This window comes from Orbicella faveolata, unplaced genomic scaffold, assembly GCF_042242905.1.
Source record: "Orbicella faveolata isolate gen_17 unplaced genomic scaffold, um_ofav_v1 contig_34, whole genome shotgun sequence".
NCBI classification, from domain to species: Eukaryota; Metazoa; Cnidaria; class Anthozoa; order Scleractinia; family Merulinidae; genus Orbicella; species Orbicella faveolata.
In genome coordinates, this window is record NW_028301563.1 from 23,455,392 (window position 1) to 23,479,764 (window position 24,373).

The window sequence follows — 24,373 nt, forward strand, 5'->3', positions numbered from 1 at the left end:
TAAATAGCATCACCGTTAGCGTCAAAGATGAAAACGGCGAACTCTTTGATTTCAAGGGCTTCCCTCTTCCTTTTGAATTAGAGTTAAATTAAATTTCTATATATACGCAATGTCTTCGGCGAATCTGTTGCCAGCGCTCCGCCTGCCGGCCCTCTATATCCAGTGGTGGCGGAGCCTTCTCAAAATTTCCGCTTGCAGAAGGTCAACGAGATCTCCAACACTTTGGCCGGTGAGGTCCACCACTATCGCCTCGTTGCTAAAAAATACAAACGCGCGAGAAAGTTCGTTAATTGGGGCGCTGCCGGCTCCAGCGTTCTCTCCGCAGCGTTTTCCAGCGCGAGTTTTGGCTCCGCTCTGTCTGTTGTTGGCCTGCCGGCAGCTGTTCCTCTTGGCGGCGCTGGTGGATGCTTCGCTCTCGTTTCGTCGGGGGTGATAATCGCCAGCAAAAATCTCGACTCGAAAATAAAGAAGCATCAAGAGATTACCACTCTCGCCGTTGCCAAGCGGGATACCGTCAACAGACTGCTCTCCAACGCTTTGAACAACAACGAAGTGTCTTCCCACGAGTTCGACACAATCCTTTCCGAGTTTCAGCGGTATAACTTTCTGAAAGATCAGGTCCGTGCAAGGATGCTTCGCCAACCATCGAAGAGAGGGCTTACCGAGATTGATGTCGATAAAATGGAGAAAGACATCCGCGGCAGAGTTGAAGCGGAGATGATAAAAAAAAATCACGAACCCTCCCGCTTCGAACTGACTTTTAGAAACAGACGGTTTTGTTTGCATGTTATAAAAACATGATTGCCTGCTTCCACTTGGTCGCGCTTCTTTAGGATGAATATTTCACACCTGAGTGGCAAAAAGAGGCTCGCGACATTACGCACGAGGTCGTCGCTGCGATGGTTGAGGCGGATGATGAGGTTTTTTACTAACGCTCCCCGCCGAAAAGGAACCAGTCGTGCCAATCATAACCATCCCATGAGCATACTTTAAAAAAATTCTTCTACTCAGGGGTGGCTTCTATGAAAGGTATTGACTCCATCGGAGGGTTTAGAGTCGCTTTATGAAGAGTTCCACTTTCGTAACAGGGGAAACAACATCCCTCGAAACGGCAGTTCGCATATTCAAAGCAAACTACCATCGGTACAATCTGCTGCCTGTATTGGCAGAAAGGCAGTTTTGAAATATGCCCGTGTACCTTAGCCCAACCCAGTTTTGAAATATGCTCGTGCACCTCATCCCAACCCATTTCCTTTTTTTTCCTTAATTTTTATCGCGATGTACACCTTGAGAATCATCTCACGAAGCTCTGGAGGGAGATTTTGGATTGCCTCGGAAAGTTGAACATCGGACGAATATCTTGCGGCAGCCATGTCGGCGTATACACTGTGCATACACTTCTCCAATAGGAAAAAAACTCTGGCACATTTTTGTATATACTAGTGAAGGGCACATCCGCGAATATTGATTACGGACGTTGCAGCTTCGATGGACCCGCTATTTCGCCCAATTTTACTGCTGCGTTACACACACACGGTTCTGGCACAGCACTCACGCAACACTGTGTCCTTGTCGAAAATTGGTTGTCGAAAAATTTGGTTGTCGAAAAATGCGCTCCTAGTGTTGGGTGCACTTTCGACAACTGCTGTTCTTGTTACACACACACACACATGTATAGAGAGGGTTCTGGAAACAAGCAAACGCACACAGTGCAAGCGTAACGCAACTCCGAATCTTCAGATGAGGAGTTGCGTTACGCTTGCACTGTATGCGTGAGTGCTGTGCCAGAACCCTCTCTATACATGTGTGTGCTTTCTTTCTTAAAAGTCATGATTAAATTTAATTAGTGTTTTCCACGAGTAAAGGGCTAGCAAAGTAGTCACACAAGTCATATAATTTAATAATAAAACTCTATCCCGACCGATGTATCGATTTTGTTCACTCTAGTGACCACATATTGAAAACGTGACAGAAAATTGGCGTTACTTTCGATTCTCACCAAATTTGGACAGTGGGATGATCTCATCATTAGCCAATTACAGGCCATTTTTCAGCTCTTTTCGTCATATCCCCCTTCGGGAGAATTTTGTCAAGTTAGCTAATTTAGTATGCATGCCACCGTAATGGCGGTCACCGTCGACGAAATGTTTATTTGCTCAAAATTGGGGCAAAATCTTTCGGAGATGGAAGTCAGGACATTTGCAAGGATACAGAAAGTAATTTGGGACCGGTTGCTGGCTTCTAAGGCTTAGTTTATCTCGAAGTAAGCTGTATTTTCGTTTTCGTGCCGAAAGCCATGCGATGAAATATTATCGGCTTGTTCTGCTGTCTTGTTCTGTTTTTCTCTTGGTCTTTTTTGTAGCCCGCCGAGGCCAGTCTTTCGTCTAAATCAGTTGAAAAAAGTTCGAAAAAGATGTTCCCATTGACGTTTAAGCTCTCAGGCGATAATTCTGAAGTTTTTTGGCCGAAACGTCGGCTTTGTTATCTTCGTGTTTTTCGGTTGCTATCGGCGACCGTTGCTTCCTTTGTTAGGTCAAGTCTGGGGAGTGAGGTCTCAAAAAAATTCTAATTAATTCTGGTTTTGTTTGATTTCGGTGAAATTTTAACACGATAAAGCTGGATTGTTAAGGAACAGATTTACCGTTTGCCGATGTGTGGTAGCTATTAACGCTGAAGTGTTATATCGCTTCGAAGTCAGGATTTTGAAGAGATTTTTTTGCAACGTGTGGGTTCGGCGTGATTTTGTAATCGGAGGTTCTTGTTGACCCCGAAGGAGAAAATATCCGGAAAAGGTCATTTCATCGACGATTCAAACGAAGGTAAATATGTATATGTTCCGAGCTAAATTTCTGGTGAAAAAATATAATTTTTGACGAGCGCTGGGTTTTTAATTTTTTCCCGCGAAAGTCAGTATCGGGGATGAGATTTATTAATGTTTCAACAGGTTAAACATCACAGGTTGCGTGACTCAAAATTTGGTTGAGTGGAAGCTTGGGTCTGGTCGCCGACAAATCTACGAAAAAAAAACAAAACAAAAAAACACGGGTATGTAGCGTTGCACTTTCGTCCTGCGTGGCAGACATGTCTAACACCTTTTGATCAATTGTATGTGTTGTTGTTTCTTCCAATGAAAATGCGTTGTGATCGCGTCCTCTGAGATTATTTTACTAGGGGACGGGACGGTGTTTGCCAGGTGAAAGCTCGAAACCTATCGATTGTGATTTTTATCGTGTGTTTTGTCGGATCTTTCCGCGTGTTCCGAAACACATTTACAGCTGCCTTTGAATCTTAATATTGTTAGTAAGAAGCTTTGTGAAGTGTAGTGTATTGTATAATGTTGTCTGTAGTAATGGAGTGAGTAATAATGGCTCAATTTTACGAAGCCATTTCGACATGGTCATCTGCAATCTAAGTATTGTTGATCGTGTTGCTTTCAAGCGGCACGAACTAAGCTGGCACTAGTTTGTATAGTCCACACTGTTGTGTTTTGCATTTTGCAATTAGGATCTATCGTTCTATTAAACTGCGTAGTATCATTTGCCTTCGTCACAGGCATAAAGAAACGCTGTCATGCCGTCAGAGCAAATTTTCACTCGGCTTATTTTCACCTTGTATCGCCAAATGCCACCAAATATACAGCTTAGTTGGATAGAAAATTCTATAGAGCAAAGCAAAAGCAGTAGTTTCGAAATAAAGTACAGGATTGCGAGGATTGAAATGGGTTACAGTTCAAGAAATTTGAGTTTAGTTCAGGATGTCAAGAAATCAAGTTTACAATTCTTGTGACAATTTGAACTTTCGAGCCTTTACTTTGTCTGATATTTCTATCAGTATTGGCAATGATTTCTACCGATTTTAAAGTAAGCAAAACTCCTGGGTACAATCATGAAAAAAAATGTACAATACATTTTCCTGAATGTTCCCTACCAAGTTCAGTCTCTAAACATAAATTGAAATAGGTCACCATGCTTGCAAAAGAGATATGATGTACCAGTCTTACCCTATTTTGCCAGTTCTAGTACTATCCATTTATTTCATCACTCCACATTACATTTTGCGGTGGCTGGAAGGTACAGTTTAATTTTTTGATGACCTTTGATAAGCATACAGTGTATATGAAGTTTTGAGCATAAGGAAGAACGTAATAAACAACTTATGGAAAAGAATCTAAAATAATTCAAATGATGTGGAATCAAAACGTTCCTCAAATTGTTGGATTTTAAAGTCCTAATTTGTGTCCATGAGTAATGATTTTGTTTGCATGCTATTGAATAAGTGTAAAATTCTGCACTCGAAGGGTTCGCAATGTAGTACTAAGGGATCACCTTAGTTGTAAGCAGTAAGGGTTACGGTTGCTTGTCCTTATTTTCTTCTGTTGTTGACTGGCATCCTTTAAGCTGTTTGTTACGAAGCAATGTTTTGTAGACACGTAGTGTATATAGTCATCATGTGACACTGCTTCAAGAAGTTCTTGCCCAGGTTTCCATTTCTATGCGGCTAGTCCATTAATTAGTACCAGGAGGGATACATGCCAATACCTTGTCATGTCTTCATTAGGTGGCATTGCCATTATCACTTTGTGCCAGCTCTTGTGTGAGGAACATTACCATTCTTGTTATCTTCTGGAGAATTTTTTCATATTTTTGGATACTTGGGTTGTTTGCTCTTTTAATGTGTAAAGAAGGGGAAAACAGTTTGTTTATCTACTTGTATTTTTATTCTCAAGGATGTCTTTTATCACTTGGTAAATATGATGTAGTTCTCGCCAGCCAAACTTTGCCACTAGAGATTCAGTCTGTTCTGTTTTGGTTTCACTGTCAGTTGAAATAGACTTAAAAAACCTAGGTCTTGATAAGATAGTCTTACTCTTAGAGTTGTTTCTGATTGAAATTTGTTTTCTTTTAAATTTCCCTTTACCGAGGAACAGTTTTTATTCTACAAGCTTTTATGTTATTTTAAAACAGTCAATCTAAGTTAAAATATAATTGCATTTGTGTGATTTTGTGTTTAATTATAATGCTTTGAATTTCTATTTTGCAGTAATGGATGATCATCATGGGTTGGATGAGGGAAAACATGCACAAACTGAAGAAAGTCTTAGTAGAGAAGGGACTAGGGATGGTGAGCATCAGCCCTTACTATTATATGTATCAGTTGCCATGTGTTGATAACTTTTTTAAAGTTGTGTCTTGCCAAAATAATTTCATTTTTTTGTTACCTGTACATAAATGGGTCTTAAGGTAGCTGAACACAGTTTTTGATACCTGTGTTTCATTCATCTTTTTCTCTAAAACCCTTGATCTCACAGTTGCCAAAAATGGCAGCAAGGAAGTAAACAACACAAACTTTGTTTTCTTTTATGGTTAAGCTGACATATGTGCTGTTGCCATGGCAACATGAATAAAAATAAACAGGCCTTTAAATCGGTTTTGTTTATTGGTAGAAAATCTAGTCATTAGATTTTCTTTATAATTTGCATGCAACAAGCTTGTAACGATTCTCAGAAGTTAACACCATTTTGCTAATAATTTAACAGAGAGATCTTTAATTATCCCTTGTTGAAGGTTTACTGGAATATCTAGAATTTCCTTTGTTAAAGTTCAATTATTTTCAATAATCCAGTCACTTATTTCCTAAAGTATTTTTGTGCCAAATTTCGTGAAATTCTAAGGAGTGGTTCTCGATAAATTGGCGTATTTCCAAGAGTGCAAATTTTCATTGAATCGCAATTTTTTTACTTACTACGCGTGCGCTGCATTTAACTGGGTTCTTTCGGTAAGAAAGAGAAAGCTACATGTAAGAATTGCTGGGTTCTTTGCATCGTTACCTTGTCTAACATATCCTTGTGATAAAAGACTAAAGTCATCAATACACTACTGCGTTCAATTATAGAGAAAAATAGCACAGATACTGCGGGTGTTGAGTAAATAAAATGATCGCTCTATTGACGGCATGTTTGTTTTTTGCAATCCTTGTGCACGTGCTGAATTGTATCAGCAAAAACGTGCGCGAGAACTGTGTGCGGCCACCTTAATTGTAATGGCAGCACTTTCGCAAGAATTTTAGGGTTTATGTCTTTATATTATGCTTCAATATCTGGTTAGCTTATGAGTTTTTTCTTGTACATTAAATACTCCAGCAATACTAAGAAGAATATTGCAAACGAAATGTGTTAGAGAAAGCCAACTTATAGTTTTGGCTATTATTTTTCAAAACACATCTTCTCTGAACCTGGATAAATTAGCCAGTTTCTAATTTTTAATTCCTTCTCATCCCTGCTATGAAGGCTTAAAATTTAGTACAGGGAGTGTTTAGTGGATGGAGTTTCAAAATCTTAAGTAAGAAGTGATTGTACAGTACCACTTTAATGCATAGCTTAATATCCTTGTGTATCCATTAAACTAGTCAACAACCCATTGTCCCCACTAGAACAAAATAATTTTGTTTTTAAAATTGATATGAAATAAAATTCTCAATTTGCTGGTAGTTTGGGAGGTTGTGTGGTGTATTATAGGTTAAGGTACAGATGTATGGCAGTTATAAAAGCAATTTTTGCTGCATGTTACACAGAAGATATTTGCATATCATATGTAGTTACTTAAGCATTTGTCGCAGGGCACATATTTTTTCTATTCTTTGTGGTGATTCTTATTTCAAACCCTAAAAGCTGTGAGCAAGACAGCCTGTAGAAAGTTGAGCTTTCTGTGTTAGCAAATAACAACCTTAACTTTTGAAGTACCATTTATGCCGAGAGCGACGCCTATTTATAAACCCAGCGTACAAAAGACTATAATGAAATGGTTATAATCGCGGTCGTGCATGCGGCCAGAAACCATTGAATCACTGAAACACTTGTTTGGATTAATTTGGCCACTCACGTGGCGTTTATTTCAAACCATTCAAATGCTAAGGTGTCAAATTAATCAATTAAACATCGCTATATTTGATTCAGTGAATAAAGTTGGGGCGAAAAACAGCCAGCCCAGTAAGAGGTAGCAAGAGCAGAGGAGGAGCTCAGGGGATGGTGGAGGGCCGACGAAAGAAAGTAAAGTACGCTTCTAAGGCTAAACAGCAATCACGATCGGCGCTGGCAGAAAAAGGGGAGAGGGTTAGCAGAGCACACGAATTTAAAGCTTGCTCTGCGTGTGGTGTCTAACCCATTAACGGCTACCTACCTCTGCAGCTTGTACCGAAAGATAAGATAAGGCCCCGCCTCAGCATAAAACCCATTATCGCGCTAAGTCAATAATGGGCCATTTATGCCGAGAGCGACGTCTATTTATAAACCCAGCGCACAAAAGACTATAATGAAATGGTTATAATCGCGGTCGTGCATGCGGCCAGAAACCACTGAATCACTGAAACACTTGTTTGGATTAATTTGGCCACTCACGTGGCGTTTATTTCAAACCATTCAAATGCTAAGGTGTCAAATTAATCAATTAAACATCGCTATATTTGATTCAGTGAATAAAGTTGGGGCGAAAAACAGCCACAAGCCACATCCTGTGGCGAGCCCCAACCCAAGCCGCACGCACGCACGCACGCACTATGAAATAGTGCAGAAACGACCAAATATAAAGATAATGGAAACTATGTAATATGAAGGCATCAGGAACACCAGGCCCTTCTCTGACATGTCCTTGAAGCCCCAACGAGTAACGGCTAGTTCTCGGGCTCGATAAGAGCACGCGTTCCAGCGCTCTAGATTAACAACTACTCTAATATAAAATTGTTGCCCCAGCCCCTGTCTGACAGGCAAACTAACTCTGGAGATAAGCTAAATTGTGGATCATGTTGTGATTAATCGTAATAATAGTAAGAATACTTATAATAGTAGACAAAGCCAGCACTTGCCCGGTCTTTGTCGGAATAAAATAAAATAACTAAGTGGAAGTATAAAATAGGATGTACTAGGCTAAAATTGCCCGCCCAGCCCATGCCTGGAAGGCGAGCATTGATCTTAGCTACAGCTAACAGCTGAAGTAGTGTACTGAAGACTAGAAATAATAATTATGATACCCCAGCCCCTGACTGAAAGGCGAGCTTAAGTCTTAAACACCTCTCCAGGTTGACGAATATACAGTTTAAACGCGTCGGATTTCCAACGGCCAAGGTGGCGAATCTGGGCATCCGATAAACCTTGGTCAGCCGCCAACGATGCGGCGCCGATCCGAAAAGAGTGAGATTTGTATTTGGATGAATCAAGACCACAAAAGTTTAGTGCTTGCCGCAGTTGTTGCGTAAAATGGCTAGTTTGAACTGGGGATCCATCGGAAAAGTAGAATAAGGCACCCGGAGTGGTACTCCGCATAGAACAGTAATGTTGTAAATAGTTCACTGGGCAAAACTCTGTTCCAGTTGCGCAGTCCAAAACAACTGAAAAAGGGCGCCTACCCGAGTTATGTTTGAAGTCGGTGATGACAATTGTCGCGGCGGTCACGCAATTGTCTTTAAATTGGAAATGAAGGTCTTGTATTTGTACTAAAGGTTTCAAAATCGCACCCTTGGCCGTGAGTTCGCCTACTCGAGAAAAGCCATAGAAGGCCACCAAAAACATGGTCTGGTACAACAGCCTTTGAAATGCTGATGAGTTGGTATGATCTAATGCGAGCACTAATCGTTGCAACACGCTACGTGTTATTGGAAGTCGAACGTCTGGTGAAGAGTATAGCTTACTGTGAGCCGCTAAAATCTTCTGCACTAAAAACTGTTTAGTGGGATCAGGAAAATTAGCTAGCTTGTGAACGTAGCTTAACGCGGAGACATACGTCGGGGTCTGCCTAATGTGCGAGCCAGCGAGCCATACGACTGCGAGCCAGGGTGCGAGCCATGCGAGCCACGGTTTAAACATGAAAAAAATATTAAATAAACAGGGATACTACATACCAAAACATCTGATAAGAAATATATAAATAACGCTGTATTTTAATATATACATGATACGAATTACACTTATAGCTACATGAAGCGACGGTTTTAATTTCTTAGATGATTCTAAAACGTAAATATATTTAAGTGCGTGACTGTATTTATTTCGTGTTATTTAGTTATTTAGTTTTTTTAAGATCTTGAATATTATTTTTTGAAAGGAGTGCAAATTTCGAAGAAAACCACCATCGAAGGTACGTGTTGGTAGTAAAACGATTTATCCCATTGGCATGATCAAGGTTCAGATAACATTAATACTGTATAGATTACATAACACTATCGAAGTCACGCCTTCTCTGTAGTAGAACGTAGTGGAGCTTTGTTGTTCTTTGTGTTCTTGTTATTATTGCTGCTGCTCACAGCTTGTTCACAATTTCCCTACAATTTTAAAAATTACAGTAGAATTTTAGAGCCCCGATTTCTTTAAACCTTCTATTATTCGAAACAATCTTTTGGTCCCATTAGCAAAAGAGAGTCAAAAAAGTTAGGAGAAATTTTCCCTCATCCCTTCATATCTCGAATCATTTTTCGTTTCTCTGGGAGGTTCGTGAAATCGGGAATCCATTGTGTAACTCTAACTGACTTACTCTCTTGACTATTTTTTGGGTTTATTTTATTTAGTTAGTTACGTACTAGCAAGGTGAGTGTCTTGCTATGCAGATTGTTGAAATATCTCGTTTTAAAAGTAGATAGGCATAGGTACAAGAAACTGGGTTTGAAAATGACCGACAATGGCGGATAGGCCATGAATAAGTATTACGGTACGATACATCTTATATGCATACTAATTTTTTATTTTATTTATTTTTTATTTTTTATTTTCCATGGCTCGCACCCTGGCTCGCATGACTCGCATGACTCGCATGGCTCGCATTGTGACTCGCATGGCTCGCACTGTGACTCGCATGGCTCGCTGACTCGCATATTAGTAAAACTCCATACGTCGAGATTGTCGAGGAGGCAAACTTCCTCGCCGAGAGATATGATATAAACAATGCTTAATTGTTTACCGAGACCGAAAGGAGCGAGGCACGCGACTCGCAAAATTCAGATGAAAAATCGACATATGTCGACCAAGCTCTTTGGTAAGTCTTACGCGAACCCTCAGTAATGGCTGAGTGCACAAGGTCGTTCAAGTGATGCGCCAGTTGTTGGGTAGTAAGCCCGGCGGAACCGGCGTCGGTTGTTCGTCTGCGTAAGGCGCTAGTGGTCTGAATTTCTCTACCTGTAAGCGAGATAAAGCATCGCTCTCGCGGTTAACGCGACCAGCGATGTGCTTAGCATGAAACAAAATATTGTATTTAAGTGTGCAGAGAACAAAGTGCCTAAGCAAAGCCATAATTGAACGATCTTTAGAAGTTTGCTTATTGATTATAGCAACAACTGCCTGATTATCCGAAAAGAAAACAATACATTTGTCACGCATAAGCGGTCCCCAAATCTCAAGCGCCAGGACAATCGGAAAGAACTCTAAGACAGTAATATGGAGTTGTTTCCAAGCGGCGGGCCACTCTCCAAAACACCAATGTGTGCCAAATACTGCGGCGTAGCCCAAGGAACCCGCCGCGTCCGCAAATAAATTGAGGTTTTGGGAAGTGGCCCATCGCGATCCGAGGAAAAAGGATTTGCCATTGTACACGCTCAAAAATTCCCGCCAGACGTTGAGATCGTGTTTACATTCCTGGGTTAATCTGACGTGATGTGTGGGTTTCCGGATACCTTTAGTCAAGTCTATCAAACGGCGCAGAAAAGCACGCCCGGGAACCACAACACAGCAGGCAAAATTGAGGAGCCCTATTAAAGATTGTAGCTCTTTCAGCGTGACGCTTTTACGAGAGCAAAAATCCGCCAACTGGGTACGGCATTTGGCCAGCTTGTCCTCTGGAAGACGAGCCTCCATCAATGCCGTATCTAAAGTGATCCCTGCGAATTGCAGAGCATTGGTGGGGCCCATAGTTTTCTCATCGGCTATTGGAACGCCTATACGACGGCAAACGCAAAGAAAATTATCGAGATCTACCTGACATTTGGCCTCCGAATGCCCAATAAATAAGAAGTCATCTAAAATATGGGTGACCGACGACGCGTGCAATCTATATTTAGCGATCCATTCTAACGCAGTGCTGAATGATTCAGATATATTGCACGATGACGAGCACCCCATGGGAAGGCATTTGTCAAAGTAGAGTTTCCCTTGCCATTCCATCCCGAGCAATGGAAAATCGCGGGGGGCTACGGGAATGATACGAAAAGCGGATTTAATGTCTGTCTTAGCCAGAAAAGAAGCCCTGTCCGATTGCTTTAATGAGCCTAACAGCATCATCGATAGTGGCATATCTTACGGTGGCTAACTCTTTAGGAATACCATCATTAACAGATAACTCCTCCGGGTAAGACAAATGATGAATTAACCTAAATTCTCCCGGTAACTTTTTGGGAACGATGCCTAGGGGCGATACCCTAAAAGTTTCAAAGGGAGGCGTATCATACGGACCCACAATTCTGCCCGCTGCGAGCTCTTTTGACAACTTATTATTCACGCTAGTTGGATTGTCTATGGCGCTCTTCAGATTTGGGGATCGGATTGCAAGGGGAGAACCAAAATATCGTATTGAGAAACCGTGAATAAAGCCTTGGATAAGATAGTCCGAAATTACGTTGTTATAGCCCTTAAGATAAAATGCGAGACGGTCGGGCCTTACCGGCGTTGACCCGCGGCTCAGCAACCGATGCTCGTCCCTGACTGTCACTCCCAGCGGGCATGCTAGAGGCTGCGTTGCTTGTGTTATTGTTCGGTCTGATAGCGCTGCATTGGCTTGCGGGATGGACTGCCCCACATTTGAAGCAGGAGTGTTTGAAATTGCAGCCCCTGCAGAACTGACCGGAATGAAATCTCCAACACACCCCTTTGGGAAAGGACTGAAAGGGACGCTGGTTGGGCCGCCTTGCACGAAAATCATAGTTCGAGTTTGGCCGTGAGGTGGTGAGGGAGCTATGCATGGCCTGGTGCCATAATTCCCAAGCCACGTTATCCCATGGGTATCGGTCAGGTTTAGACTGGCGAAGAAATCGGAACTGCTCGTCGTAATAACGCCAGTTACCTTGTTTTGCCGCAATGTCCCTGACCACCTCACAATACTTCATCAGAGAACTTGTCGCCTTAGGTACCCTAATTGTATAAACAGCTACAAACACATTAAATGCAGTCACCCATTGGTCAATGGATAAGCTACGCCGTTTTGGCTTAACGTGCTCAAGGCAAAGACTAGGGTGATCATGGTCATTTGCGACAGATAATCGATATTTGGACTCGTCTGGTGATACGGAGAGGAGAGACCCGAAATCAACATATTCGTTTGCCCATATCTTTGCCTTGATACGATCCGAGACGAGAGACTCGAGGTCAAAAGTGACACTGGAAAACGTGCCGTCCGGTTTCTCGGACGCAAAGGTTAGCCTACCCGCAGCCACGGTGTTCGTCAGATCTGCAATCTCTTTTGAGGCGGCATCTTCAACCACGGTGGGCTGTGACGTGGACTGATTACTAGGTCTCTGTTCGCCAACTGCGGGAGAGATGTTGAGAGTGCCGATGCCGGCCGACTGTAAGGCCCCAGAAATCGCGTTTGATATCAATTCACTCAGTGCGGTGGGGCTGAACTGTGGTGAGGACGTCGTGCTGTTAGGCAGGGACGCAGACTTACCCTCTGAATGGCGCTGTTTCGCCGATACCGTCTGTGTGGAACTTTTTGACGCCTGGCGCTTAGAGGCTCGTTTAGGAGGCATGCTTATGAAAAATTGAAATTATATTACTCAAACGTAGATCAGATTAAGACGCTGTGAAGCTCAAACCTAGTGGGTGTACTCCCCTTGTCTTAGCAGGCTGGAAACACTCCAGCCAATGAGCCAAGGGCGATTAATATGTTGAAAACAAATGGCACAAACAAATCCGAGACATTTCGTAAAGGCTTACGTGAAAGCCAACGAATGTCAAGTACACATAGAAGCAGGCAACATAACAAAACCAAAAATCCGAGACATTTCAAAAGGACAGTTGTCCTATAATGGCCTGAGTGTGTTGGGCACACTGATGCAGTTAAACAATAACCGCCAGGTGATAACACACTAATTACGCCATAATGTCAAGTGCAATACTGTAAAACAATCCGAGACATTTCAAAAGGACTATTGTCCTATAATGGCCTGAGTGTGTTGGGCACACTAATGTGGTATAACAATAGCCGCCAGGTGATAACACACTAATTACGCCATAATGTCAAGTGCAATACTGTAAAACAATCCGAGACATTTCAAGAGGACTATTGTCCTATAATGGCCTGAGTGTGTTGGGCACACTAATATGGTATAACAATAGCCGCCAGGTGATAACACAGTAATTACGCCATAAATGTCAAGTGCAAGTAATTACAAATTCCAATATAGCCTGCGAAATCTGTATATATGATGCATGTATTAAATATTTTGTAATACCGCCTTCAAAAGATCACGATGGCTACGTGGCCTTGGGCAACGGCAATTAATCGGCGGACACACCCACTAACTTTACAGCCTTCAAAACAGCCCCTCGAATACTACGCATAAATTTGTAGTAGCCAAAATTGTTTAGATGGACCCCATCAGGTAAATAAAGGTCTCGCTTGCAGTTCCAGAAACCTCTGTGCCGCCAGTAATAACAAAAAGGCAACTGCTCGAGCACTACCTTAAGATATTGGTGAAGCTTGCCCACCTTACAATTGTACTCCTGTGAGTCCCGCGTACGTCGCCGCAGTACCTGCCCTACTACAACAAATTCGACTCAATATACATGGTGCAAATCTCGAACTAATTTTTCTAGTTCGGAGCCAATAGTCTCAGGCGCGACCTTAACGAGATCATTGGAGCCAAGCTCCAAAATAATGATCTTGGGAGCAATTTGGCGCACGACTGTAAAGTCAAACTTACGAAATTTCTCAATTGTGCGGCCCCCAACGCCATGAAAATGAATATCCGCAATATCACTAAGAGTGATAAACGCATGCAAGTGTCGCGTTTTCTGCACAAACTCCGCAAGTCAGTGAACGAAGAAGTGCCCTATTATTAACACGCGATGTTTAGCCATAGATGTATAAAAGGAGAGGGCACTGACAGCAACTTGAAACGAAGGTTAACAATAGCCAAAATGGAGAAGGACAGACTAATTAGAGTTCATCCTATTTTGAAATTACTCATGCGATTACTCCCTGAATTGTTCTCCACTTGGTCCAATTATTATTATTACTTATTTTGATGATATGCTGTTGATGGACTAATCAAATAAATCCGACATGTTTTACAGTCAACAAATTTTAAGATGGTGTGGTCCATTTCCTGGATATTTCTCTGAAAAGAACATCCATTGACATTTATAGGAAGCACACAAACACTGGACAGTATGTCTTGTTTTCTAGTCGTGAACGTTGGCCTTGCAAAATTGCTTGACTCTCTCTTCCAGAAACAAATAACAATGATTAAAACGTTCCTGTTAGGGAATGGCTTTCCCAAATCTGTGGCTTCTAATCTTGTAAGGTGTTTCAGACACTGTGGTTCAGAACCTACTATCGTGGACAGAAGTCCTTGGGACACATATAATTTAACGAATTGTATGTGTTTTACTACTGAAGTTTGAAAAAAGCACTGCTTTCCTTTTAGAGACGCGTTACTGTTCCCCCTCCCCACCCCATAAAATGTTTAAAATCAGGAGAAATTGCAGGTAATAGTTTTCAACATTGTATGGGGGTGGAGGGTGGGGGGCGAGGTTAGGCAGGTGAAGTTGTATTCACATCTGGCGTGTGCGCAAAAGTGTCAAAAGTGCCAAAAGTGCAAATTTGTCCCAAGACTTTTGTCCTCGATTGTAGAACATCTCATCGCAATAACAAGACTATGAGTTTTAGGGATTTTAAATTCTAATGTGGGGTTTGGGACTGGAACTAGTTTTGCTAGCCTAATGATATAATTTGCTCTTAACCAGAAAACCAAGCTCTGTTAAAAACTAATTTCAGCTTCATTGTGTAGTGTGGTGCTTTGGGTCCAAAACAACAGCCTGAAAACGGTCCCTGTAAGTTGACAAGCCCTTGAGTAGCCAGGAAGTTTCAAGAAATGGGCACCTTCACAGAAAGTGTCAGTTTTCCGCAATATTGTGGTGTCTGTTAATGAAGTAAATTGCTCTCCATATTTTTAATAGCCTGGCCAAACCATACCTGGAAGCATTAGATGACATTATCGATGAGGAGGAAGGGGAGTTAGAAGAAGATGATGATGAAGAAGAAGAAGAAATAGGAGAAGAGGATCAAGAAGAACAAGCGGAAGGGCAAGAAGAACAAGACAATGATGATGAAGACCTCTACAGAAAGTTAATAGAGGATGAGTTTAGTGACAGTGATGTAGAATAATCAGTATTTATTTTGTAGATTTTTTAAATTTTTATCAGTATTTCTTTCACAAATGTATTAATAGTTAATAATTAAGTAAATAGAGGATGAGTCTGAAATTGTTTTGATTGTTCTACATTTACAACAGCTTATTCAAATTAACCCAAGCTCAAAGGCTGAAGAAAATATGTCATTACTTTTTTTTTACTAAATGAACCACAAATCACTGTGTTGTCTGTGAATAGTTTTGTTGGGTCTAGATTTAAGGGACAAAATAGTGACGGAACATTTCATCTTTGTTATAAACACCCATTCACAGTCGTGCATGACTAACTGTGGCCACCTTCCTTGGTTTTCTGGTTAAGAGCCCAATGACCGATTTGTGCGCGCGCTCGCGCGCGTTGCTAAGGAGGTGAAATTTCACTTCCAGTTACTTACGTCAGCCTGAGCGAAGAAAATAAAAACAACTCGATACCTTGCAAATTCGCTTACATTTTAGATGTTTTTTTCCTCTGTGTTTCACAAATGCAAGATCAAAAAAGTACAAGCAAAGACAAAATAAGAGAAAAACAGAAAAACAGAGCAAAGGAAAGAGAAAAACTAATTCCGTGCCACAATGTTTGATCGTACCGAGGTGCGATGTTAGTGCGCTGTTAGTGAAGTGCGCACGTGCTGATAGGGCAACTTCCAATAAATATCGGTCGCACGGCCGGTTTTTTAAATGGCAAAGGAAACGCGGTTTTTCATTAAATCCAGCCTTTTTTGACGAGTTTCACTTAAAGCCAACTGTAGAAACATAGCTATGAATTCCTTTTTGGAAATTTTTCAGTATTTTGAAATTCTCTCAAAATCTGACATTGTAGAAATGAAACAAAATCTATGCATAGCGTAATGAGGATTAAATTTAAAACATTAAATCAATAAAAAAAATCCCGATAAAGTAATATTCCAGGGAACCTTTGCATTTTTTCAGTATTAGTCACATGACCAAGGGCGTGGCCTGATGACGTCATCATTGGTGTTACTGATCATGAAAAAGTTAAAACACATGAAATAACTCTGAACCAACTAAAAATGATGAGGTTATATGAGAATAAATTTTCTTCAGCAACGGCTCGAAAAGATCAGCTAATGGGCCCTTAAAGCAAGTTAATCAAAATGCATGAACAAGGTACGGTGACCACTGTAAATGCAATGATAAGTATTATATTAGTAAGTCCAAATGGCATTTACCTGTCAAAAATAGAATTTCCCAAACTATTCTAACTTTGGTTATTTTGCCTTTGGAACAATACGAATCTCAAGATTATAGTGGTTTTACAACACAGGCTAAAAACAGGCCCTAAAATATAACTTTCGGAAATGTTTGGACAAAGCAACGGTTTGTATCATCCGTGAGCTCATGTGCCCATAATTTTGTCTTTCAAAATTGAGTTTATAGCATTGCAGATAATTCAAGCCAATTAATTTAAGGTCAAAAGTCAGATTGTTTTTGTTCGCCGTGTATAGAAAGATCTATAGGATTCCAGTTGATAGTGGTATTGGTAATTATACCTGTTCATGAAAATACTAGTTGTGTAAATTCCAGTCTAGCGATAAATAAAAAAAGATTTGTAGTCTTCTTTGTCGTAACTGAATTATATTATTGAACTAGTACGAGGTCCGTGTTGGTAAAGCAGTGGTCGAGTTCTTCACCTTGCAATGTTACGACGAGATCCATAGACTTGTGAAAAAAGAAATACTCACATCAGTATCCGACATAAGTTTCATTCCATGTTCAATGCTAAATTCCTGAGGGATGTGCCTACAAACGAGGACTAACAATAGAGCTATAAATCAATGAACATAATAAATCCCTCTATGATTCTCCAACCGAAACAAGTGATTTATTGTTGAAGTTCACTGAACTCCTAATTTTCAACCTTCTGCTTTCATTTCATCGTTTCTCCCGGTTGATAACAGGCACCCGTTGTAGCTAGTTCCAGTCGATCCCAGCACTGCAAATCGCAATAGCAATCAGTGCTCCATGTGATAACCATAACGAATACTTTTAAGGGTATAGAGTCTTACATTGGAGATTCGGTGATATTTCTTTCTAAAAACAAAAATTGAAATAGTGTTCAATATAACCTGCCTCAGCACGTTTGCGAAAATCTATTGGTTCCTTTCAGAGATTTCTTTAAGAGCACTCGTCTAACCTCCCGGTATGATTTCCGTGCAACGCCAACATTAATTATGTATGCAACTATCTCAAACTATCACACTATACTCAAACAGCAATCGAGAAAAGAACGAGTCAGTCAAAAAATTGCATGCATCATTAAAATAATCGAAGCGAGGAGTTTAATATTGGCTGGCCGGGAACACTCAGTTCGCAAACCCGAAAAACCCACAGTTTAAATCTTCGATCAAACATATTCATGTTGAATTTAACACTGAAAATACACTAAGCGGTCAATTTCTGATAGAAATCTTGTGAGGTAAATGCAATTCTTGCAAATAGCCGCTGCATATTTCCGTTCAGAGTCACTCTGGTTCAGTGTCAAGATAAACAAAGTCAAATATTGTTTCCGTACGCTACCCCCTCGAAAAATCAGTTTTGCTCGAAGACCGAACTGCAACGGAGTTTAGTTACCAGTCTTATACTGCGTGTTATTAGATAGAACGCATGATACGATTGGCTCCGTATATCACATTACGTCAGAGGACATGTCTGCTTCTTAGGACATAACTGCAATGGTACAAGCGTCGTCCATTATCGTACGTGAGGCGGCCCGAGGAGATGTGTAAACCGTACGGCTCACATTTAGTCCCGTAACAGTAGGCCGTTTGCCCTGTGGCGATAATGTTGTGCTTGCTTTAGACAGCAAAACTCTTTAGCCACATCGATTTAGGGCTTAGACGTGCAATGGACTGGACATTTCTAGCTGCTGTTGGCGTCATTTGCTCTGAATTTTGATCTAGCTAAAAAATCTGTTGAAATCTGGATGTGCCATTTCGCGCTCGACAAAATTGAAGTACATCCGGGACATTGCTATTTGCGAGCAAAACATGGCCACGAGGAGAGAGAAGAACATGAGTTCAAGCGCTGATCGTACGTAGAATTTCCTTGTTTTATCAATTTTGGATGTTGTCGGCTTAGCTAAGTATCAGAACTGTCTGTGATTCGCTAGCGCGGAAGAAATTTATTTGCGTGGCTTCTGGGCGATAATTGACTAAACGACAACATGTTGAGTGTTCGCTTACTGCTAACTATGGCCTAGTTTGTTTGAATTTCAATCGATTCTCGATGTAGCAAGCTCTTGTCCAGTCCATTTAGGACTATGCAGGCCTTTAGAAAGCAATAGATTGGCTCTCCGCCGCAGTTTTGATATCTGAACGTTCGTGTTGATTTAGACTCCAATTTCATGTTGAAAGCACTCTTAATTAAATTGTATAATTCATGATTCAACGAAAAGACGGTGAATTTAGTCTTCCTGGCCTCAAAAGGCATACAGGAGAGTTATTTGCTGCTATTTGAGCTACGATAAGCCTCGTGGAAAGTTAGCTCTAGGACAGAATTCTAGCAAGATTATCAGTGACAAGTCAAATTCTATGGCTATGCTTTTTCGAATCCGGTCAGATATTGAAATGAAATGTCACGTAACGGCTACTTTTTGGCTGAAATATAGAGGTAAATTACCGATTCCACTGCTTACCATGCTCTTGTTAGCGTGACTGGCTAATTTAACCCACAGTAAAGACATAGTGAGGTCATTTAGGTGAAATCGCAGAGGTTAAGCCTGTCTAAATTAGTGCTGCGGTGAACCAAATGATAAATTTGAGCTCTAATTTAGTTTTGTTTGGCTCGTTCGACTCATTTGCAGCGACTTTAAAGGCTTGTATAGGCATGGTATGGACTCTATTAAGAGTACACGAGGTAGATAGCACTGTCGGTGCGACATGGCCAAATTTTTGTACATTTTCTAACCGATTTTCCAAAAACATGCCCGCTATTTTGGTGCAAAGTCTTTAACACGGTTTTCATAAATTCAGACATGTAACCCAAAATGTAACCCAATGTTTTTAAGATGCTAGATTATGCGAAGAGGCGCAGATATTAGCCAAACTAAGATTTCAAGATGGTTCATACATGCTAAGACATAAAGCTATGCTATTTCAGGTGCGAAGCCGTCATAAAACGTCATTTGTTCTTTTTTGATATACTTAATCGGTTTCCAGATGGTGAGGTCCAGCGTTTGAACCCCAATCCGCGTTGTTGTTTGTCTTCTGGGGAAAAATGTCCTAAGCCTCTTCCCTCCATTGGTAATGGGCTTTCCCGAGAATAACTCAACAAAAATGCCCTTTGAACAAATAAAACATTGGGTTTTCACAGTTATTGTTACATGTATAACCCCACACTAGTGCCGGTCTACACTAGTGTAGTGGCTTGAATTGATTTGGTTTTCCTGGTTTTGGATTTCAACGTTTCCAAAGTTTTGACTTTGCCGAAGTCAAATCCAATAAGCTTGAGAATACATCCGTTGACAGGTTTTGAGCTATCCTTGTGATATATTGCCCTGGCAAGTGTATAGTCTATGTAATGTTTGAAATGTTTTTTTGTTCTATTTATTATTCCTTTGCTGTCATTCAGACATACTGTCACATGACAAATGACCACAAAGGATGGACGCTTATCGCTCGATTCGCAAACAACGACGACAAAAACTGGATGCGTGACGACGGACTTTGGTGGCATGACCAGCACGTTGCCATGGAAACAACCACAGATCCATCCATTGACTCTGACATGGTCTCACCGGCGTTTTGGTTGGTCAGTGGCAGAGCGTTTAAGATCGCGCACAGTGGCGACCCCAGTCACACTCCTTTGTTACAGACCACAGGTGACGGTTTGGCTGGACAAACATTCCGATCAAAAATCACAAACTATGGCGACTTTAGAGATGGCAGAGTTTGGGCCAGTAACCAGTGCTTAGGAAGCTGCATTGTTCAATATGGTGGTCAGCACAACTCAACAGACGGGTTTCAACAGGCTGAGTGCAGTGGTGAAATTCAAAGCGCTAACATCATCGGCTTCTGGTGTGACTGGATTAATGGTGATGGATCAGTGATGATGATCGGTGGAGGAGGAAGTTCTTGTGCACCTGGTGAACACGGGATTGGAATACCAGAAACTAAATCTGCCTCGTTTGACGAAATGGTTGGAAGCCTGGCAACCGAATATGACTTTGGTTATGACGCATTTACGAGGAATGCCCCATCCTAGTCCTATTCTTTTAATTTGTGGATCCGTTAAATGGGATTCATCATTGAAGTGCATCTAACCAACACTTTTTCTTTCGCTTAAACATATTTACAAGTATTAGGAAATTGTTTTCGATTGAATGCTAGAGTCCCTCTGCCCAGGGAAATTTGAAAAATATGATATCTTCTTGGTAAAATGAAGCCATTATAAATTGTGTTATGCTGTTAATGAATGGCAATGGGACCAGCGTCTATTTTTTACGTACACCCGACAAAATAGGACCTGTCGTCTGCAGTAATTTCCTTAGAATGGCACGATAGATATCGATCGAGAGAGAGATATCCGGCGACTAGGTTTTTGTAAATTGAGAAGAAAAGGCATAATGCGGAATACAAACCACTGTTAGCTTAAACAAGGCACATACCTTTCCCTTAGATTTGCCCTTCAGTTTTATTTTCCCTTTATCAAAGGCTACGGTCACCTTCATTGTAGCCGGTTGGATGGAAATGACAGGAATTGAGATCTGTATTTATTATATGGCTCTGTCTCACAAGGACTGGGAACTACCAAATTCACGAATTTGATTGGCTGAAATCGATATTGAAAGCGGTCTAGATTTTCCCATCTAGACCGGCATCTAGACCGCTAATGTTTTGCAGTGAAAGAGTTGCAAACTAAAATGAAAAACCATTGACTATGTTCCTCTAAAATTATTTCTTATGGAAGTGCTAAAACGCCTGATGAGAAAAAAAAGGTTAAGAGGACGAGAAAACTTTGGCAGAATTAAATTCAGCTCAGCGCCGTTCACAAGTAAAATGTCAGTTAGTACAAACCAGTTACATTAAGCGAATTAACCTCCTGCTCGGTTAATAAGAGCTAAAAAAAAACGAGTTTGTTAAGATGTATAGATGTCACAAAGGAGAGTTATCCAAATGATAATTAGAAAACATTTTGGGATCAAAAAGGCAATTGCTCACAAACTGTGAAGATTATTTTGTTCATTTCAAGTTTCCGCTACAGTTCAGTCAGTCAGGCATAAGTCAGTGTGGGAGCAATTTAAAGACTAACTGAAAACTGATAATACCATTACGCTAACAGAGCACATATAGCTATCTGAAAAAAAAGAGTCTTACGATCAGTTCTACTGTATCTCATAAACTACTTGGTTCTTGCAATTTTTACCAGTTCTCATTTGGCTTTAACACTGAGTGGTGCCGAAACCTTAGTTTCTCCTCCTTCTAAGCTTATCAAAGAGGCAATTCGTCAATTGTGCATGTGTTGGCTTTTTACTCGTTTTAGGCGAATGATTTGAGCGAATTCATTTAAGGTGGCTCAAAACAGTTTCCACCACTTAAATTTTGATGGGTCGTTATAACCACTCTTTCACACTTGATGCTTATAATTCTTGAGGCTTATAATTCAGAAACGGCATGGTGAAATTTTTCTATATGATAGAATTTTAATAAACATGATAAGACGCAACTTTTGACAAAGTTTTAAAAAATTCTGTACATAGGGTTTAGAGCCATCTTAAAGTTTTGAAAATTTAAGGTGGCTCTGAACCCTATGTACATAATTTTTTAAAACTTTGCCAAAAGTTGCTTCTAATCACGTTTATTAAAATTGTATCATATAAAAAAACTTTACCGTGCCGTTTTTAAATTATAAGCCCCCAAAAGCTGTAATTAAGGGTGTTTTTAAAAGGTCATACTGTTGCTATGGTAACGTATTGCATCACGAAAATGATAACAACGTGTTTACCAATGATTGGGCAGTTTTTTGATACCATGATTGTTGCATCAAGTGATAAAGAGTGGTTAGAACGACCCACCAAAATGTAACTAGTCGAAACTGTTTTGAGCCACCTTAAAGGATATGTAATACAAATTTTGCGATTACTCCGAAAATAAATGTAGGGATATTAGTGGATGGTTTTGTGTGGCTCGATTTTCTTGATTTCCTTTTAAGTTAAGACAGAAACGAACGCAATTTGATGTTATATATACTGAATATCAATCCTCTTTTAAACTAGTGGATGAAAGACTTATCAATAGTTCTTGCACTCCTCTTCCCTGCGTTCTTGCCCTCGGGATTTGAGCATGGCGGATTTTTTTTTTTCCGCGCTCCGAATTCGGCTTTCGCAGGTCAATTCGGGACAAAGTCTAAAATGACACCTTAATGGTAGTTTTCCCTACCCATTTCTCCAATGGAGCTTGTAAAGTGCCATGCAGCGCAGTCCGCTTCTCGTATAGTCCATTACCGCGAATAAAACGTTCCTCGCGACAACTCGCTGACTTGAGCCACTTGAGAGGTATTTTGGATTTAAAAAAGAAAACACCCTGTAAAAGGCGAGCGCAAATTAAAGAAAGCTTCTCTTCTAAATATCGATAACAAACACAAAACCATTACGAGCAGTGATATACAAATGATGGCTCGAGCAAAGAGAATATAGAACTTGATAATCGACATCGAAATAAGAGAGTGATCTCCTTTCTTTTTATTGCAGTGTTTCGTGGGAAAAAAGTTAGATTTTACATTTCCTCCTTGTTTCCATCGAGACACTCCTGAAAGTTTGACGAGCGTTCGAAAGCTGCATTTCCTTTTCCTCAGCCAGTCCGTTCTACAACGTTATATCTTCTGAAATACTTTTTAATAATGCAGCACAATACACCATATTCAAATATGGTGGATCACTCGGTTATCGCCCGGGGCGAGTTGTATGAAAGCGAGGCTAGTTGGGCCTCGGTGTTTTGTTTTGACAATGCTTCCCCAGAAAAGTCTTGCTTCGTCGACGATCTAGTCTGCTTTATTTCGCTATGCCTACGAGTTTTTGTGTTCCTGAAAGCCACCAGAAGGGATTGAAATTGTCCAACGTTCGCCTCTAATTAAACAATAGAGTGTTTCTGTCGAGGAACTATCGGCTGATACATACCTGCCAACCCCCAGGGTACAAAAATCTGGAGACGTCTAGAAATCTTTGCACTGTAAGAATGTCATTTTCAACGATGCCCGAATACTCTCCGAAAATCACCCGAAGGCCTTCCGAATGTTCCCAACGTCTCTCGGTTAAAACAGCATTTATTTTTCATTATCTTCAATGTTAAGTTGCTCAGTGATTCTAAAGTTTTACATCTTCTTTCAACATCTTAGTGCTATCGCTATGTTCTATGTTGAAAAATCCACATATTGCATTACAATATCTGCTGTAAAGCAGGGTTTTTACTAACAGGGTCCTTCGTATCATTATAACACGATCATAATATACTTTTCCTCTTGGGCGTAATAAACGTGCATTGAAATAGTTGTACTGTATACGCTAGGGCTGTACTGGATAGCTAAATTACCTTGCAGGATTTATTTTGCAAGTTCGTTTGTGGAGAATTTGACGATGGTGGAAATACCAAATAACAAAAAAAAAGCGCCCGCCTGCTCGCTTTTCTAGAAAAATCCGGACGAGAAACATTTCTTTTTTTTTTACTTGGCCTTATACGGCAAACGGGCAGATTTTGCAAACCCCGTGCGCCTGTTTTCTTTGTACTAAATTTCACCGTGCATTACCGCCACTATAAGTCCCAGATCGAACAAATTTAGCAAATCATTGACACAATGAACTTCACACGTTCGTATTTAGACAGCAAGCAGTCGATTTCTGTACCTGAAATCCTTTGGATTCTCTTTAACTTTCCATCGGAAAAAATAAGAAGGAAAACAGGTCTAAAAATAACAAAGTTTAAATGGAAATCTGATTTTAAATAATATTCTTAAACTGTGCTTCTGCAGGATCCACGAATTG

At 40.6% G+C, this 24,373-nt stretch overlaps 2 protein-coding genes and 1 long non-coding RNA gene across 3 annotated transcripts; 2 read left to right on the forward strand and 1 right to left on the reverse strand.

Moving 5' to 3' along the window:
- The first annotated feature begins 913 nt into the window (after positions 1 to 913).
- On the forward strand, positions 914 to 16,951 carry LOC149105348 (uncharacterized). The gene is made up of 2 exons (XR_016201408.1): positions 914 to 5,121; positions 15,149 to 16,951. It is a non-coding gene; the product is annotated as an uncharacterized LOC149105348 (long non-coding RNA).
- LOC149105349 (uncharacterized) lies at positions 9,079 to 11,266 on the reverse strand. Its single transcript, XM_089271313.1, has one exon. The coding sequence runs from the start codon at positions 11,264 to 11,266 to the stop codon at positions 10,064 to 10,066; it is 1,203 nt and encodes a 400-aa protein (XP_089127439.1). The 3' UTR covers positions 9,079 to 10,063.
- Positions 16,952 to 19,889: 2,938 nt separating the features above from the next.
- LOC110059739 (uncharacterized) lies at positions 19,890 to 20,823 on the forward strand. The gene has a single exon (XM_020766465.2). It carries the CDS (start codon positions 19,918 to 19,920, stop codon positions 20,599 to 20,601), a length of 684 nt encoding a protein of 227 aa, XP_020622124.1. The 5' UTR covers positions 19,890 to 19,917; the 3' UTR covers positions 20,602 to 20,823.
- The last annotated feature ends 3,550 nt before the right edge of the window (positions 20,824 to 24,373 follow it).

Excerpts from the sequence above, each read along its gene's own strand:
- LOC149105349 (XM_089271313.1), bottom strand. The coding sequence starts at position 11,266 with ATGCCACTATCGATGATGCTGTTAGGCTCATTAAAGCAATCGGACAGG.
- LOC110059739 (XM_020766465.2), top strand. The coding sequence starts at position 19,918 with ATGTTTGAAATGTTTTTTTGTTCTATTTATTATTCCTTTGCTGTCATT.